Source organism: Pan troglodytes, chromosome 3 (genome assembly GCF_028858775.2).
Source record: "Pan troglodytes isolate AG18354 chromosome 3, NHGRI_mPanTro3-v2.0_pri, whole genome shotgun sequence".
NCBI classification, from domain to species: Eukaryota; Metazoa; Chordata; class Mammalia; order Primates; family Hominidae; genus Pan; species Pan troglodytes.
In genome coordinates this window covers 4,791,473-4,811,364 of record NC_072401.2, presented here as the reverse complement: position 1 = coordinate 4,811,364, position 19,892 = coordinate 4,791,473, and the positions used below count along the sequence as shown (strand labels likewise).

Here is a 19,892-nt window from a genome sequence, read left to right as displayed (position 1 = left end):
AATGAGTCCTCAAGCCAGTTAACTTGGCCTCTCTTCTCTGTAAAAGAGGAATGCTAGGGGTACCTGCCTCCTAAGTTTATAATGAGGATTAAATGCAATAATCTGTAAAAAGCCCTTACAATTCTTCTTGGCATATAGTAAGTACTATAATAGTGTTTGCGGTGATCATTTTTGTTGCATATTCACTCAAAAACATTTATAATGTATCCACATTCGTTGTCTGTTATGAATTGTCAAGGTAATTCTTTTCTTGTCTATTTTACCTCCATCTTATTGACATGTGAATGACATTTCTAATTTCTTATGAGCAGACTTTCCAAAGTTCTGCAGCTGAATTGCCCTAAGTCTGATAACCTCAGTAACTAGAATCCCAAATGTACCTGGAGCCTTAGAATGATTTTGGAAGCTTTGGAAAGCATAAAAGTAGAAAGAAACTGACGGGGTTGGTGGTAGGAGCTTTCAAATTGATTGAACACCCAAAAATTATCTTGGAATTTCTGAGCTGGAAAGCATTTGGGGGTTCTTTCCGTGCAACCTTCAAATCACACAAGTGAGGAATTGCACATCACCCGGTGACTCCAAAGTCAGAGAACCAGCTGGGAGTTACCATGTGCCTGGAGGCGCTGTCCCCGCCCTCTGCCTGCGTGCTGACCATCCACCACTCGTACTTCTAAGAGAGCAAAGGATATAGGCTGCTCATGGAATTCTAGTATAAGCAGTGATCCCAGAAAAAGTGTGTGGTGAGTCAAAGACTGTTCTGTGCAGGAAAGTACCAGTAGCATCGAGAAAAAGGAGAGCTTTGGGAGCAGGAGAAAAGATATGGAGGAGAGCGCATAGGGGGCAGGGCAGGGACAGGCTGCACGCTGTAGGTGCATCCCACAGAAACCTAATGGTAGGAGGTTATCTATGTGTGCTTGGCAGAAAAGAAATGCCTGTTTCAGCAGTGCCTGCCGTCCACCCAGCGTGTGTGAGCTCTGGGGTGAGGGCGAGATGGGGCTTGCGAATCTGCCGTTCCCATCATTGGTTTTGTTCCCTAGGGCCTCTTCTACTAAGAGTATCTTGCTTACTGCCTGCGAGTCTAGCATTTTCACTGCCATCATGTCTCCTAAACTCAAACCAGCCACTTCCTTTGATTCACAACTGAAGAAATGGCAGTCTTTTCCAACACTGGGCTGGGGGCACTGGCTGGTTTGAACCCATTGCAAGAATGTGTTGAAGTCCAGAGTGGCCTTGTGGCCTTTTAAAATTGTCATTTGAATTGTGTATGCTTTTCACCTTATGCACTAAAGTTCACCTTGCCCTATGGGTGAGACTGAAATAGTGATGAAATGAAGAAGAAAACTTAGAGTAGTTGAGCACCTACTGTGTGCCAGACACAGTGTCAGACTCTTCACAGACATTATTTTCATCAGTGACCTGTAGTCACCTTCAGCATTATTATTGTCTCAAGTTTATACCTCAGAGATGAAGGCTGGAAGAGGTTAAGTGACACAAAGCCATGTCACTAGTAAGTGGCAGAGCTGGGATCTGAACCCAGGTCTGTTTTACCTGGTTTCATCCTTTGCAGTATGGAGACTCAGAAGAATGCAGCATGCATGCACACTCTCCACACACAGCCTCCAGACCAGATGGGGTTTGGATTGAAACGCAAAGCAGTGCGAAGTTGGGTCGGATGCTTGGGTTGGAACTTCTTGTTCTGTTCTCCCTCCTCCCTTCCTCTTTATTACCTCCTTCCTTAATGTGCCTGGCCCATGCTGGGTCTTACATATTTGTCAAGTGAACAAATGAAAGAAAGTTTTCCAAGCACACAGAAAAGAAAGTAGTCATTATTAACCGGCAGGGATTCAGAAGCCTGAGCCATGTCTTTCCAGCCTATTGTGTAGTTTTGGATTGGGTTGTTAGGCAGGTAAGGGAGGAGAATATTTGTTTTTAGACGGCAGTAGTTAGCAAAGCCTCTCCGTGATGTTTTTGTGGAGGAAATGTTTTTAAAATAGACCCTTAGGGTGTTCATGACTAGTTGAGCTGGCTGTCTACAGGGAGGGGTCTCTGGTTCTTTGCTACTTTTTATATCCCATTTTCATCTCATTTTTTGAATGATGATTTTTCGTTATAGATGTCTTTAATGCCATAATGATCAGAATTGCAAATAACAGGAGGCCAGGAAAAATGTGCATATAATGAAGACCTAGTTTATCAGCAGCACTCATGGAAAAAGTCATTTTAGTCGATGTAAATTCAGCTCGACTCAGTGACATGAAAGTGAGCATGCCCTTAAGTGGCATTACTAGAAGCCCAGAGTCTGGAACAAGGGAAGCAATGGTTCTGTTTTCCTCTGCACTTCCTGCTGACACAGAGAGTATTGATTCTATTCTGGAAACTGTTATTTTATTTGGGAGGCCCATGAACTATATTCAGAGGTAGTAAGTATGGCCAGAAGCCACAGATGTATTTCATATAAAAAATTCCTGAGAGGAAGGGGCCGGGCACGGTGGCTCACACCTGTAATCCCAGCACTTTGGGAGGCCAAGGTGGGCGGATCACGAGGTCAGGAGATCAAGACCATCCTGGCTAACATGGTGAAACCCCATCTCTACTAAAAATACAAAAAAATTAGCCGGGCATGGTGGCACGCACCTGTAGTCCCAGCTACTCGGGAGGCTGAGGCAGGAGAATCACTTGAACCTGGGAGGTGGAGGTTGCAGTGAGCTGAGATCACGCCACTGCACTCCAGCCTGGGCAACAGGAGCGACACTCTGTCTCAAAAAGGAAAAAAAAAAATTTCTGAGAGGATTGGGAATGATTAGCTTGGAGAAGAGAGAAGACTCAGGTGGAGTAGATCACAGTAGCTGACCTCGATTCAGAGTAAGAAAGAACTTTTTACTGTCTGAGGTGAAATGGATGGCCAGGGAGAGGCAGTGGGTGCCCTGTCATGCTGCTCTTTTGGCAAAGCAGGTGTCTTCTAGATCCTTGCTAGTCTTAACCATCCAAGCAGGGAGGTAGTCACTGCTCTGTGTGTCATCTAGCCTGTTCTAGGCTAATAGTAAGGTCAGGTAAACCGGGAGTGGACAGAGCTTCAGAAATAGTGGGAATGTGTTCAGTAATGCCAAATAATTGTAGTTTGGGGAACTAGAAGAATGGGAATGAAGATGTTTAATTAGATTGAAGTTAGTAAGTTGGGGCTGGAAGAAGGAGTGAGGAGGAAGAGTTGAGTACATAATAAACATTTGTTTTTTTCTATGGGTGTAAGAGTCCTAGAAGTCTTTTAAAATGGAAGTTGCATTGAGTTTAATGGGAATCTTAAGCATTATAAGGTGCCACTCAACTTTTGAAATTAAATCATGAATTCTTTGTGTCATCAACACTAAGATTCTAGGTTTTTGTTTTTTTAATTTCTGGGTTTCTTTAAAGATGATAGGGGCTTAATATTAGAAAGGAAGCTATACGTTCCAGGTTGTTAGAAAGTTAGTTGCTAATATGAGAAATTAGACTGCTAAATCCACCTACCTAGTGTTAACCACCGATGCCCCCCTGTTAACCAGCCTCATTGTCTGTTACTTGAGACTCTCTGCAGTAAGAAGGTTGGGTCTAGAAAAGTCAGTCTCCTCTTTTGTGCACATGTTTTCTCTCCTTCTGTCTCTAAAAAGACATATGCTGAATTCTGGAAGCCGCAGTCCCGTAAGATTAGTATTGGTTCTTAGCAATAGGTTATTTAGCTATTGATTATACTTTTCCTAGGTTAAGATGGCCTTACTTATTTTTTCTGGTAAGATTTCCAGACTGATGGAATAAAGAACTTGATATATTCAGCTAACATTTATCACTTACAGCTTGCCTCAAGGAAGGTGGAAAGTGAACCCAGAATACTATATTTTAAAGCCTCCTTGGGCCCGCAATTTTGAGTAGAAGTTGAGTGATGGGAATGAAGACATTCTGGGCAGAGAGAAGCAGGTGCCAGAGTGCAGGGCAGAGAAGAGCAGGCTTGCTTAAGGAAAAGGCTCTGTGGTCTGGCACGCAGGTGGTTGCAGGAAGTGCAGGAACAGAAGCTGGTAGATGGAGCTGGCTCCTTTAGCCAATGTTTAACAAGGTGAGTGGATGGGACTGACTGACCAATTTCATTTGTAGGGCGAAAAAGAGAGAAGAGTGTAAAATGGCCAAGGTGTTCTAACTTGGAATCTAGAAAGGATGAAGACTTTCTCTTTGGGGCCGTCAGAACAGGAGGGACTAGGAGTAAGCCAGAGGGTGTGAGTGGCTGCATGAGGATACCGTTGGGACATATTGCTTTTGAGGCGTCAGTGGGACACACAGTGGCAGTATCTAAAAAGCATTTGGATACACTCAGCTTGAACACAGGAGGGAGGCAGCGGCTGGGTGGACAATTCATGTAGACAGTAAATAAAGCTATGGATTGGAATGAGTGAGCTTAGCAAGAACATGTAAAGAAAGAGCCAAGGGCTGAACTTACAAGAAGTTTCAGAGATTAACAAAGGCAGAGAGGGAATGAATGAAGGTGAAGAAAAGGAGTTATAGGTTTTAGAAAAGAGCCTAGAGACAGTGGTGTTCTGGAACCCGAGGGAGGCTAGTGCTTCAGGAGGGGACAAGGAAGGAGGAGGCAGGAGCAGGGAGGAGAGCCATCCGAGTTTGGTGAGGCCTGGTGAAGAGTGTCCCCCTCAGTGGGAATTGGGGGAAAGTGACAGGAGTTGCTTACTCAACAACTGCTGAAAGAAAAGAAGAAAGCGAGAAAGGAACAGTTCCTTTATGTATTCCCTCAACAAACTTGCTGCTGTGGTCCTGAGCACAGTGGAATATCTGTGGCTGTGCTAGCCTCTTTTGTGGGTGATTGGTCACTGGGGAGCTTCTTTTGCACAGGGATAGGACTCAGACAGTCCCCACTGTGACATCAGCAGGTCAACATGCTCCAGAGGTGTGTTAGTTCTGAACTTTTAGCTCTGACTTAGTAATTGCTATTGATGCATTTTTCAATTAAGAGTGAAAGGAGTTAGACTCGGAATTTAGTCAATGGGCTCCAAATTAAACTTGGGTACATGATCCTTGTGAAAAATCACTTTAACTTGTCAATAGTTGGCAAACATACAGCAGTGGTTTTTCTGGCTGTGCCTTTGGCTGCATACTAACTGAACAGCAAGCTGTGTCCACTGATTGAATGAAAAAAAAATAATGATTTTGTGTTACAGGGAACTTTTTACAATATGCCAGAGGGACCTACTGGAGTCTCTTTAATCTTGAACAATGCTTGTTTCTTGCAGAGGCAAATTATGCAAATCAGTACTTAGTGTTCCATAATCAATCAGGTCTTTGTTGGAAGTGTTGTGAGTGCCAGCAGAACAGAATTTCTATCATCCTGGGAAGGGTGAGGGGGTTTGCAAGTCAAACCACTGCTGTGATCAGCAAAGGACACTTGCCGACTGCTTTGAACTCTCCCCACAGTCAGAATGCGGTCGCTCTTTGAGAAGAATCCCATCATTTTGTACCAGGGTTTTTGTTGTACAGTATATCGTGCTTTGGGTAATTCACAAAACACCCACGAAGGAACAGCTAGCAAGGCTGTTCTGTGGGTGACACATAAAAACAAAGCTGGGCCTGCCGCCTGGGATGGCAGCTGGCAGCCATGCTCCCAGAGCTCCCTTTGTGTGGAATCTGCCTAGAGTGCAGTGTTTCAGAATATTCCTGGACTCAACTCATCCGTAGTGCATATGTATGCTTAAAAACAATCTCATTTCAGCTTCCTCCTGCACAGAATGGTGAACCTTTATTAATCCTTTGATTCCAGATCAAAAGAATCAGAGAAATTTTTAAAGTCCTTGGGAAAAAATTGTGCTGTTTTTGAGAGGTCCTGTTATTACTGCTGCTCTAATACTTGTGTTGCCATCTAGTGGATAATGGGAAGTATGTGGCTGCCTTAGTATGTTTGGAGTTTATTTTACCCTATTACTGATTCTTGAAGGGGATAGAAAATCAATTCAAAAAGTTTTTTAAAAAAAGAAAATCCCATGTGGAGCATTAAATAATTATTGAGGAGCCACTTTGGGCTAGGCAGATGCCTCAGCAGCTTATGTCAGGGAGACATGAAAACAATTCAAAAACTCACAAGATGGTGACATCTCTGCAAGGGATATATTTGCAAGATGGATCCTTAACCTGGCCTGGAGATAGCAGGGAAGCCTTTAGGAGGTGTAACACCTGAGCAGAGCCTCACGCATAGGAGTGAGTCAGAAGACAGGATTGGGAAGCAGGGAGGGCTTTGCGTCTGGAGACAGCAGCAGAGCGTAGGGCACTGGCGGGCCTTGGGCATGAGGATGTGGGCTTATCCTGGGTTAAAGGGGAAGGTAATGTACAGTTTTAGTCAAGGAAGTATGTGGGAAGATTCACCCTTTTTGATTGTTTAATAACATGTTTTATCTGATTATAAGGATTTTACGTAGTAACTGTAGAAAAATTTTAAAGTGCAAAAAGTATGAAGAAGAAAGCAGTCTCCAAATCTTACCACCTACAATCATTGATACCTTGATGAGCAGTCTTTTAGATTCCCCTCTATGTATGTATACAGCTCTAGGTGTGCATTTCCTATGTTTCACGCATATGGGTCACACCATACATGCTTTGGGCAACCTCTGTTTTGTCTCAGTTTTTCCCCACTAGGTAATATGCTTATGGGACTTTCATCCATGTTAATAGTTCCTGGTGTTGAGTCCATGTCAACTGTGTAGATCCACTGATAGGACCAGCTCTCACAGGAGACCTGTTTGCCTATTGGGATGCTGTGTTGTTTTGTTTGGTGTTTCCTAGTAAAACCTTTATGTGTATAAGAGCAGATAATGTAAGAGAGTCTTTTTTTTCCCCCTGTCAAATGCATCTCATGTAGGGACCATACTGCTGTTTTATAATTAATTTGGTTTTATGGTAGATGGGTTTTATGGAGAATTTCAATGTCTTGATGATCTAGGAAATTAGCGTCATTAAAATATAGCTAGTTAAAAAGTAAACTTGATTTATCTTTGGAGAAAGAATGGGATGAGTCAGATGAATGCCTGTAGTTTTAGAATGGAGTTTAAATAACTTGTTTGGTTAAGTATTAGCCTAATGAAGGAGCCAGAGCCTGGCTGATCCTGGATTGTGGCTGTTAGTTCTGTGCTGGCCCATAGCTATAGACAGTGCCTTTCACCTGAACAAGTTAGATCTCACTATGTCCCTTCTACAGGTCTGGTAAATGTGACCTGCAGTGACTTAATTGTACTCAGATGGGACAGCAGAGTCATCTTTGTGGGTAGACTTGCAGAAGCTAAAAGCACACAGGCACTCGGTTTGAGACATACCAAACAAAAATCTATTTTTGTATTTATTTCAAACCATTTATACAGGATGTGTTAGTTTACTGTCTTCTCATCTGCAAAAGGGTAATAATGATACCTACCCTAAAGGATTGTTAGGAGAAGCAAATCGGATGCATAGCATTTAGATTGGTATAGTATGTAGTACTCAATAAAAATTGACTATTAACTTGTACCACTACTATTTTTTAAAAATAGTTTTTACCCAGTTCCCTTTTGTAGTGAAGCCCACGGAGATTAAGCAACTTGCTCAAAATTTCAGCTGGCAAAGGTTAAAAGTTGAGTGGAGCTTGTAAAATATATCCCTTTCTTCCCAGTCCAGTGGAACTACCTGAAAGAAAAATACAGGAGTCAGGAAGAAAAAGCCAAGTGGAGAACCTGACTTTAGAGTTATGGCCCAATACGAGTGGGGCATGGGCCAGAATATACCCTCTCTGCTGGCTGGTCGATCTGAAAAGAGGAGAGGACAGGGCAGCATGCTCTCCCTTCTCGAAATCTGAACACAGCTCTCTCCTCTTCCCTCTAAGAAGAGTGAGTAAAGGTTGGGAGATAGGCCAGGAAGACTGGTCCAGCTGAAGTCCCTCCACACGATGCATGGCAGTGGGGAATAAGGAATCCCTTCACAGTAAGTGGCAAAGCAGGGAGTAGAACCCAGGCACCTTGGCCAACTCCCTGGATTTCATGCCCATCTTTCTTTTGTCCACCCTGATTCATCCAGGCCCCCCACAGAGTCTTTTGCCCAGAATTTCTCCTCTGCCCTCTACCCTATTCTAAGCTAAAAACTGAATATAGATTAACTCAAACGGGAGAATGAACAATCCTGGATGTTGCTTTCATTACTTGTTTAAACCATGTTTTCAGGTGGCTTGATGATAGATACTCAAAATGCACTGGTCACCGTTGTACTGCCAGTCTTTCTGACCATTCTTTTTCCTTGCTGTATTTGTGAACCTTCTTCTCAATACCCCTATGGGCTTGCCAATCCAAAGCCCCCCATGTCGTAAAACACAAGGAACAGTAGTAGCCAACTTCAGAGGAGACAAATGTCAATCAGTGAAAACGTTTTTTTTTTTGCCGATCTTTCTGTATCCAGTGTAGTTAATTTGTTAAAAAATCAACATATACAAATACTCTCATGAAGCTCAGTTTCTTTCTATGAAGAAAAATTCAGACCTAACTAAGCTAAACATAACATGAACACTGTGAGTCATACAGATCTGTGATCAATGCCAATTCTTCCGTTTATTAGCCTTGTGTCCTTGCTTAGGTTTGTTTCCATGTTTACTAGGTGGGGCAGGAGGAGGTAATGTCTAATTCGTACGATCGTTATGGAGGGGTGGAAACCACAGAGCACACGTCAAGCAGTTTATGCACTACCTGGCACACACGTGGCGGGTGCTCTGTAAGTAGCGATCACGATTGGGTAAAATCAAGCGTGTACTGCATGTTGAATAGAGATGTAGTACAAAAAGAAAAGAGCAGGTTGATGTTGATATTGCCCACATGGAGGCTTTTTCTCAGTTCCCAGGTGTTTCCTTGCAAATATAGCACTGGAAAACTGTAGTTGTGACTTGCCAGGATTCTGTGTAAATTTGGCAGTTAAGAACTCAAGACTGGTACTTAGACTGGCTGGATTGGATCCAGGCTTCAACCCACATGTCCCTGAGGAAATTCCTTATCCTCTCTCTGACTCAGTTTTCTCATCCATGGGGCAGCCATGATGCTGTCACTGCTCCTGGGCATTGCTGGGAGAAGTGGGTGAGTAGCGCACACAGAGCTTTTTTGGACTTCCGCCTGACTGGGAGTGAGGTCCCAGTGAAAGTTTTGTTGTTGTTTTTTGGTGGCATTGATCCTGTTACATGGAATTTAAGCAAAGATTGCAAGTACTTAGAAATAAAGTAGCCAGAGATTGTTGGGATTTAGTTGTTACTAAGTAAGGGTTGTTCCTAGTTTGGTAGCAGAAAATCTCTACCTCAAAATGACTAAAAATGTTAAAAGAAGAAAGTACTACATGAGTTTGTTTTGTTTCGTTTTGTTTTGTTTTGAGACCGAGTCTCGCTCTGTCACCAGGCTGGAGTGCAGTGGCGCGATCTCGGCTCACTACAACCTCCACCTCCAAGGTTCAAGTGATTTTGCTGCCTCAGCCTCCCGAGTAGCTGGGATTACAGGCATGTGCGTCACCGGCTAGTTTTTTTGTTTTGTTTTGTTTTGTTGTTTTGGTTTTTTGTTTTTTTTTAATTGTATTTTTAATAGAGACGGGGTTTCGCCATGTTGGGCAGTCTGGTCTTGAACTCCTGACCTCAGGTGACCCGCCTGCCTCAGCCTCCCAAAGTGCTGGGATTACAGGCTTAAGCCACTGCCCAAGCCCCGAGATTTTTTAAAATAACATGTTATTATGGAAAATTTCAAATATATACTAAAGTGGAATAGCACAAGGAACCCCCCATATAAGCATGTACTCACCTTCAGCCTTGAGCAACTCAGGACTCATCCTGTTGCATCTGTTACCTCCCCCTGTCTTATTGTGAAGCAAATCCTGGGCATTGTATAATTTTACTTGTAAGTTGTTCCGTGTATAAAATATAAGGATTCTAAAAACAGAAAGATAAATGAAAACATAATCCTAATACATAATATCATTATGACACCTAAATGAAATTTATTATTCCTTAATATCACTAAATATTAAGTAGGAGATTCTTTAGTGAAATAACAATATACAGTGGACATTAAAACGACTTTAACATCAAATAAAACTAAAAAACACCAACATATTTATTAATTTAACAGTACTGAGGGAGCCCATGCTAGTTCCCCGTAATGATTAAGGGTTCTAGTTCCAGCTCAGTCAGTCTTGAGCTTTGGTTTCTTTCCACTAAGAATATCTATTTCCACAGGTTATCAGAGTTAAGTGAAATAACTCATTTACAGTAACTAGTATAGAGGAGACATTAAATAAATATTACATTCCTTTCCTTTTTCTTTTATCTACAGTTCAATTCTTGTTTTAAACTACACTTTATGTTAGAAATACAGAATTCTCTATTCTTTGTCCATACCCTTCCTCTCTGATGGAGACATATTTAATATGGCGGTGTAATCAAACCGTAGCTCACTGATGAAAACTCTTTTCCATGGTAGACCATCAGTCTGATGGAAGACTGTTCACTTGTGAGGACAGATGATCTTGTGAAGCTGTTAGGTTGCCCAATCTTAGTAGATTTTACATGGTGATGCTGCACCTTCTGAACACACCTCAAGTAAGAGGCATTCTCTTTATGTATATACTTATTCCTACTTTATCATATTAAGTGACTCTTCCAAAATTAGCACTGCATGTGGAAACATTTAAAGTCCAAAACATAGGCCGGATATGGTGGCTTATGCCTGTAATCCCAGCACTTTGGGAGGCCAAGGGGGGAGGATCACTTGAGCCCAGGAATTTGAGACCAGCCTGGGCAACATAGCAAGACCCCATATCTACAAAAAAGAAAAATCCAAAGCATACAACTACTTAACCTCTCTAAAAATGTGAAAATGTAATGAGCACATCAGAATTGTATGCGCTATAATACGCGGTCTTTGCCAGTTTATTCTGAAAAATAGGACTGAGCCTAACAGTAAATAGATTAAGCTTGGCCAAGAGTCTTTATAAAGTTAATGGTAGTCATGTGATTAAACAGTCAAATCATTCTCTGCAGAGATAATTGTATTATGCTATTTGGGGACTTAGGTATGCCTATGTAGATAAATCAAAGATCTGTTGAACTTTTTTCTTTGTTGTTGATTTGTCATGTTTTTTTTTTTTGTTTTTTTTTTTAAAGAAATTAATAGAAAATTCAGAGCTCTCAAATTTCTAAAGAAATTTTAATGTTCCTTTATTTTTTCATTCTCAGCATTTAAAATATCATACATTGTGTTCCTGTTAAGTATTGAGTTATTATACTGATGTTATTTAGTCAGTAATTACTTAACACACCTCTTATCGAGAATTCTGTTTAATCCTGAACCACCTGCAGTCTGTTTTAATAACCTCGTTTCATAGAAATTTCCCATTACAGAGCATATGAAGTTGGGATCCCATTTGTTAGACTAACTGCAACCTCTTGTATAATAATTATGTGCTTGTGGGCCTCTGTGGAGCTTGCTTGCTGCTGGCATTCATCCCTAGGCACCATCCCTCCCTTGTAGAATAGAACTAACTAAAAGTAGGGGTGGGCAGCTGGATGTAACCTGTACAGTAGATTCCTCTGGACTTTTCAAAACTTTGTATGGAAAACTTTATGGCTTCTAAAAAAACACCTGTTGTGGATAGTAAGGCTCTTAGTAGGTGTATTAGTTTCTCATTGCTGCTGTAACCAATTACGTCAAACTTGTGGCTTACAACAACACAGATTTATTATCTTATAGTTCTATAAGTCAGGTGTCCAAAATGGGACTCCCTGAGCTAAAATCAAGGTGTTGGCAGGACCGTGTTCTTTTCTGGAGGCTCTAAGGAAGGCCCATTGCCCTGCCCTTTCCAGCTTCTAGAGGCTGCCCACATTCTTTGGCTTCCTTTCCCCGTCTTCAAAACCAGCAACATTGGAATGAGTCTTTCTCACATTGCATTACTCTCACTCTCCCTTCTGCCTCCCACTTCCACATTTACCGACCCTTGTGATTGAGCCTACCCAGATAATTCAGGATAATCTCTCTACTTTAAGGTCAGCTGATCAGCTACCTTAACTCATGTGCTGCATTAATGCCCTGTTGTCATGTAACACCATATAGTCACAGGTTCTGGCGATTAGGAGTTGGACATCTTACAGGGGGATGGGCCTGGGGAAGCTGGAAAACCATTATTCTGCCTACGGTAGCAGGTATAATCCTTCTGGGATTATTCAGTACCCACTATTTATTCAATATTTAGTAAAAGTTTCTGAGGGTCTGCTTTGTGCCAGGAACTGTGCCTGACAAGCTCTGGGGAAAGAGAGAGGACTCTCTGCCCTCTCAGAGCTTGCAGTCTGGTGAAGGGAAATCAGTTTATGAACTAGTCATTGTTATCATGAAGGAACAGGTGCTGAAATAGATGCACATGTAGCGTTTTGTGCGGGAATGGGATCTGACTGCAGCTGGGAGTGTAGGGTGAGTATGAGGAGGAAAAGAGAATCTTGAATGAGGAGGAAGAATTTGCCTGGGAGAGAATGATGGGTAGGGCGTTCCAGGGAAAGGGCGAACCATATGAGTATGCAAGTGAGGGGAAGGCCTGGGACTTGGAGGCTGGAGTGGTGCGGGATGGAGGCTGGAATGGTGCGGGGTGTGCTGCAGGGACTTTCAGCGCTGAGTTGTGAAGGGCCTTGAGTGCTGCATTTGGGAGTTTGGACTTTTTCCCGTTGTTTAGACACTGAGATGACTCATTGGCTTCCCTTTGGCAAATCAGCATGCAGAGCTGCTTCCTTTAACTGCAGTGTATTTTGAAACCAGAATTCACCACTGTCGAATGTATTCTACCCACGCATTTCCCTTGCTTTGCTCATTTATGCTGTTCACATGGCCCCTGGAAGTAGTTGAGTGTTTGACCCCTGGTAGGCAGGGGAAGGAGGTAAGGAGATGGAAACCATTGAAGGTTTTGAAACAGAGGAGTAGCTTGGTCAAATCTTGTATGTGATGGAATGAACCCCTTGCTTGCGTATCTCTTAATTTTTTTCCCAACAGACTTAAAAGTCAGATTTCCGACCGGGCGCGGTGGCTCACGCCTATAATGCCAGCACTTTGGGAGGCCGAGGCGGGCGGATCGCGAGGTCCGGAGATCGGGAGCATCCTGGCTAACATGGTGAAACCCCGTCTCTATTAAAAATACAAAAAAATTAGCCGGGTGTGGTGGCGGGTGCCCGTAGTCCCAGCTACTCCGGAGGCTGAGGCAGGAGAATGACGTGAACTTGGGAGGTGGAGCTTGCACTGAGCCGAGATGGCACCACTGCACTCCAGCCCTGGTGACAGAGCAAGACTCCATCTCAAAAAAAAAAAAAAAAAAAAAAGTCAGATTTCCTGATGCAGCCTAAGTGGAAAGCAGGAACAGGATTGTAAGGCAAGCAGGCGTGGTGGTGCACTGGGAAACACGCTGAATTTGGACTCAGTCCTGAGCTTTTGAAACCAAGCTCACATACTAAATGTGTAACCTTGGACAAGTCACTTAGCTTTTCCCAAACTGGTTAATGAGAACAGTAAGAATCATAGCACAGCAGGGTTGTTGGGAAGAGAAATAGGCCATGTACGTGAAAGTGTTGAGCAGTGTCAGGGATGGTGGACAGTCTCTCAGTCCTGATTTGCTATCTGTGAAATAAATGAATATTGTGACCATACTTAATTCTTTTTCTTTGATTTGTTTACTTACAATGCCTTAGGGTGTTTTTCTGAATCACATTTATAATAAGAGTCTAGACTATGTGGGAAATTTAGCTGAACCCAAACTGACATATCTCCAGACAAACCATGGATGTTTCTTTTGTGATCAATGCTATTTTGTATTTAGGCATATACTCATTCCACAGTGTTTATTGATCACCTCTGTGCTTCTTGTTGTGCTTACAACTGTAGGGAAAGCTGGGCAGCCCCTCCTTGCATAGTTCTGCCACTGACAAAGAAGTGTGTATATAAAAGTTAGGTCAGAGTACATGGCCATGAATAATTGAGTGCCAAGAGTGTGGTGTGCAGAAGTCCTTTTAAGATCAGAGCAAAGTGAAAATTAGCCTGGGTTGGCCTTGACAGAAAAACTTCCATGGAAGAGATGAAAGTTCCGCAGACCTTGCAAGGCTGGGGCCACGTGTGTTTGGAACGAGTGCAAAGTGTGTGAGTCGGAAGCTGGAGTAAGACGTCGTCAGAGGACCAGCAGGCCACTGGCTAGTGATCATTCTCCCTCTGGAAACACGTTTGTCCCTATTGACTGTGGTCTGAGCGTTCTTCCCACCACTTTTTATTTATTTGTAAATTGCTAGTTCCATGCACAGTACCTGGCATGTAGTAGGTGCTTTAGAATAGGTTTTTATTATACTAGAAACAGCCATCACAAACACAGTGCTTTGTACCTGTACCTTTGAGTTCTTTTTCTTCATCCATGGAAATAGCCCATAGGAAAGACAGAGATTTGCTATGTGGGGATAAATTGTTACCCCTGAATCTTTGCTTTAACTCTGCTGCTCTGCATGGGCCCTATTTACAAACCCAACAGCTTCAGCTTTAGAACTGTCCCTTAGAACACTTGGAAGAAGGAATACTTGCTGTGCAATTTTAGCTATAAGAAAAGAAAAGGAATTAACCTTATTGAACACATGCTATGTAATTACTAGACGTGCATTATCTCATTTCATCTTTAACTTACCTAGAAATCACCTACTCATAGTGTCATAGGTCCTAATAATTAGAGGTAGAAGGAACCATCGATGAGAGACTGAGGCCCAGGAATGGTAACTAATTTGTGACTGTACAAGAGTCCAAAACCGACGGTGCTCAGTTTGTAGCTTCAGAATCTTTCTGCAATTTGCATTTTATTCTCTATTAATTTAAAATTCATTACATGAGTGTAACATATCTATATAAACTGCTGGCTTTCTTTTTTAATTTTAGATTTCTCACATTGGCAAACTGAGAGATTTTCTTCTGGAACACAGGAAAGATTATATTAATGCTTATAGGTAAGTACATATTTTTTTTACCAGGACTTGGGTGACTGTGTTCTTTTCTACACCTATATTTCTTTTGCACTTTTTGCCCTCACCTTTTTCTTAATAACTCAGAGTTGTAATGAGGAAGACCAGTTTGGCAGTGGAAAAATCTCCTCAAAGCAAAAGGCTCTGCTGTACTCCATGTCCTCAAAGTCATGAAATCACAACAGCAATATCTTCCAGTCTATTTGTATCTCTCTATGTACCATTATCTCCTGTCAAATGACACTCCATGAGTACTTACAGAGCTGTATTTGAAGTTAGGGACACATGTATTTGTATGCCTTCAACCTGTGGAAGAACAAAGTTTTCAAGCCTCTGCTAAGCTATTTTTGCCCATCTCTTGCGGTCCCAGTCTGTGACACCAGTTTTGCTGTTTTGGTGACGTTCTCATGAGCACATTTCAGTCCTTACCCTCATGTCGCTGGATCATGCCTCCCTCGCCAATTCCCAGTCCTGAGTCCTGATGGCCATTTTCTTCTTTTGTCCTTCTCCCAAGCTTTTGACACCTGCTAGAGGCAGCTACACACCCACTTTGGCATAGCCTTCATTTCTTAGGGCACTTTTGCTGAATCCTTCTGTTCATCCCCTAATGTTACTCATGTTGACATTCCTTCTGGTGGCTAGGTCTAGTTTCTACTCAGTAGCCAGAGTCTTTTTTAAACTTTAATTGGATTATGTCACCACCTGAGTAAACCCACCATGAATACTGCATTGGAATTAGCATTAATACCAGCCTCTACACTGCGGTCTCCCCACTCCTGATCTAGCCCCTGGCCTTATTTCAAACACCGCCTTCCCACGACGGTGCTCCAGCCATGCCAGCCTTCCTTAAAGGTGCCATGCCCTTCCCTGGTGCAGGGCCCAGGCCTATGCTGTTCCTCCTCTTCCCATGGTGGTTTCCTTTTCAAACTTAAAGGCTCAACTTAATAGTCCCTCTTCCCAGAGGCCTTCTCTCACTACCCTTTATAAAGTAGGTCTCTTCTGTTAGTTTCTCCACCCTGTATATTTTCTTCAGTAACAAAACACAATTTGTAATTATTTAATAGTTACAGTTTATTATCTGTCTTTGTCGCCAGGCTGTACATGTCATGAGGTCAAGGACCTTGTCAGGTTTCCATCGTGTTTCCATAGTTCCTCACCCATATTTGGCACTCAGTAAATACTTGTTGAATGAATGATTTCCTCCTAGTCCTAAAGTCCATGACTAGCCCAGCAGCACTCAACTGTGGTGATTTTGCACCCCAGGGGACATTTGGCAATGTCTGGAGACATTTTTGTTTTTCCCAACTAGGAAGAGGAGTACTGCTAGCATTTAGTGGGTAGAGGCCAAGAATGTGCACAACTGAGGACAACTCTCCACAACAGGGACTTACCCGGCCCAAAACTGAGGAGGTGCTGACATTGAGATCCCCTGCTGCAGCCTGACCCCTCACTTCAGATTAAACTTCCTGGTTCGTCACAGGTTTATTGAATTCTAGATGCTTAGGGCACATCTGGGGATAAAATACAAATATTCCTGCCCTCATGGCATTTGCATTCTCGTGGGCTGGCAACGACAAGCACTACGTGTATAGTACATTAGGTCATAGGTCCTATGGAAAGAAAAGGAAGAGTAGAAGCAAGGTAACAGGGATCGGGAGTGCTGGGAAAGCTTGTGATTCTTACACAGAGTAGTCAGGAAGGCCCCATTGAGGTGGCATCAGAGCCTACTCCTCGGTAAAGTTTGGAACCTCTAATAGGATCTCTCAGTTTCCTCCTCACCTCATCACCTTCTTTCCACCTGTCATAGAGAAACCCCTCTCTTTGTTTTTAAGGATACTGTCCTACTTGTGTATAAACTAAAGGGAAGAAAAGAGCCAGATGACCAAAAATAGCTGGGAATCATGAATGCAGCAGTACCTGAGAAGTGGTGTGAGTGCATCCTTTATGTCATCACTCACACCGCCTCTCAGGTACCGCTGTGTTCATGATTCCTGGCCAGTTTTCATCATCTGGCTCTTTTCTTCCCTTTAGTTTATACATTAAGTGGTACAAGCACATCCTTTATCTCATCACTCACACCGCTTCTCAGGTACTACTGTATTCATGATTCCCAGCTATTTTTTGGTCATCTGATTCTTTTCTTCCTTTTAGTTTATACATTTGACCTTGCTTGCTCCTTAAGCCACAGGCCCTGTCGCTTCATTTCACGTCAGTGCCAAACATGGGGAGAAAGTCTAATCAGGGATCAGCCAACTTTCTATAAGAGCCAGGTAGTATAGTTTAGGTTCTGTGGGCCACATATGGTTTCTGTCACATATTTTTTGTTTTGTTTTTTTTACAACCTTTAAAAACCTTTAACCATTCTTAGTTCTCAGACCATAGGGAGCCATGCCTGCAGGCTAGACTTGGCCTACAGACTGCAGGTGACGTGACCTCTGCTTCCTCACCTTTTACTCTGCGCCAACCATATGGCTCAGTTTCCCTCACTTTTCTGAAATTTTTCTCCTAATGCTCATCTGTGACTTCCTAATCACCAAATCCAGTGGCTTTTCCTCAAGGGGAATATAAATAGACTTGTATGGTACACACTCTGGTGTGTCTACCTTCTTTTACTCCACATGTTTTTGAGGTTCTTGCATGTTGTGTATACCAGTAGTTTGTTCCTTTCTGTTGCTTTATTATTTGTAATATTCCATTGTGTGACGTTACCATAGTTTGCTTATCCATTTATCTAATAGAGAATACTGGGCTGTTTCCACTTTGAGACTATTAGGAATAAAGCCTTTGTGAGTAGCATCTTCTACAAGTCTCTTTGTGGACATACTGATTTATTTCCTTTGAATAAATACCTAGGGGTGAAATTAGTGGGTCATACAAATGGTAGGTGCATGCTTAGCCTTAAAATAAACTACCAAGCAATTTTCCAAAGTGGTTTTTCACTCCTTGTAGCAATGCATGCGAGTTATAATTGCTCCCTATCCTTGCCAACATTTGGTGTAAATAGGCTTTTCAGTTTTAACCATGATAATGTAACCGAGCACAGGCTTGGCTGCTCACCGCTTGCAAAGCCAATAACAAGGACGAAAGGAAGGTGACTTTATTTCCAGAGCAAGCAGTGGGAAGGCAGGAGCGATGCTGCGTACTAGGTCTGTGTGTCTCTTTCTGGTAGCTATCATCGCAGGCTGGCGACATGTCAGCAATGGCCGGGTTGTAGACTACCCGCCTTGAGGTAATCTCTGGAATTTTGCAGTTAGGTCTCCGTGCTCAGTCTATTTCAAGTTAGCCCCTGCAACTTCCAGGTAAGCACATAATTAGATACATACAGTTAGGTAAATGTGCATGGTGTAAGGGAATGTATGGTGAGAAAGGGAGGGGACGTGGTGTTTCAGAGAAAGTACGTTTCAAGGCTGTATTCTAAGACTAAGGAGGGAAAAAAAGGGTTTCTGCAGTAAGCCTTAGGATTACATCTTGAGACTAGGGAGAAAAGAGAAAAAGGGATAAAAAGTTTTAAAGTGCACTTTCAGGCTAGCCTGTCTAATTCCAGTGACAAATGTGAAATGGCAAGTCACTGTACTTGAAGTGTGTCCTTCTCTAATGAGAACGGTGTTAAGCGCCTTGATGGTTTTTTCTCAGCTCTTCTACTTTGCCACAGCCTTTGATCCTGTTGACCATCATCAGTTTCTTGAAATTTCCTGTTCCCTTGACTTCCATTACAGTATTTTTTTGGCTCCTCTCACCACTCATTTTTGCCTCTTTGTCCTTCATCTGTCCCATAAGAACTCCGGGGCTCTGTTTCAGGCCCTTTTCTTTTCTTTATCTCTACTTTGCTTAGAAAAAAAGTTCTATCTACCTACCTAGCTACCCTCCCACCCACCCCCCATGCCCACCTTATCTTTCCATCCTGAATGTTTATTCTGTGTTAGGTACTCTGATAAGCACCAGTTATTCACAGTTTATCCCATTTGTTCCTCACATCAACCCTATGAGGAAGGCACTGCTGTTAAGCCTGTGTGGCAGGCAGGCAATGAAAGCATAGCGATGGCATAACCTGAAGATCACAGCTGGTGAGCTCTGAGCCAGGGCTGGCCATGGAATCCTTGCCCTTGCCCACCACACATTCTTACCACCTACTGTGGCTTCCTCTCTCACCAGTATGCCAGTAGTGAAACCACCTTTGCAAAGGTTGTAACAGTGAGAAAATTATGACAGCGAACGAGATCTGACCTAATCAACTCCGTCTTGCCTTTAACCTCTCAGATGCCCTTGATCATTACTAGTCGTAGGCCAAACTAACTTTGGGAGGAAGTTAATTTATAGTTTAACTTTGAAACAAATGTGATAACAGCCCCTCTTGGAAACAAACCCCCTTCTTGCTTGGGGACAAGGCCACCTTTGTAAAACCAACAAATTAGCCATGAGATTAGAAATTATGGCTCGAGTCATGTAGCCAGAGGCCAGAAGACTGCTAACCTCCCCATTTGCTCCTATAGATAACATTACTGCTATAAAACCTAAGATTGATGTTAGAGGTATTTTCAGACCCCACATTTTGATGGATCAGCTGGCACCATGCAGACCAGGACACTGGCTCATCTGGTCTTATGGCCCCCACCCAGAAACTGACTCTGTGCAAGAGGCCAGCTTCGACTCCCTAGGATTTCATCCTTAATCCAACCAGTCAGCATTCCCCATTCCCTAGCCCCCTGCCCACCAAACTGGCTTTTAAAAATCCAGCTTCCAAATCTTCAGGGAGGCTGATTTGAGTAATAATAAAACCCCAGTCTCCCTTTTAGACAGCTCTATGTATATTTAACTCCTTCTCTATTGTAGTTCCCCTGTCTTGATAAATCGGCTCTATCTG

The 19,892-nt window shown here is 42.7% G+C and overlaps 1 protein-coding gene across 8 annotated transcripts in view; it reads left to right on the top strand.

The window, feature by feature from the left end:
• The window catches only part of STX18 (syntaxin 18), a 122,792-nt gene that overhangs the window by 55,761 nt on the left and 47,139 nt on the right, over positions 1-19,892 (top strand). For 6 of the 8 annotated variants that reach the window (XR_010156404.1, XM_063809327.1, XM_001154387.7 and 3 more), the window contains one exon: positions 14,949-15,016. The exons of the other annotated variants lie outside the window; for them this stretch is intronic. Coding sequence is in view for 3 of the 6 variants with exons in the window: in XM_001154387.7 (XP_001154387.2) it covers positions 14,949-15,016 (68 nt within the window). In the remaining 3 variants the exon portion in view is untranslated. The remainder of the gene's footprint in view (positions 1-14,948; positions 15,017-19,892) is intronic. 8 annotated transcript variants of the gene reach the window in all.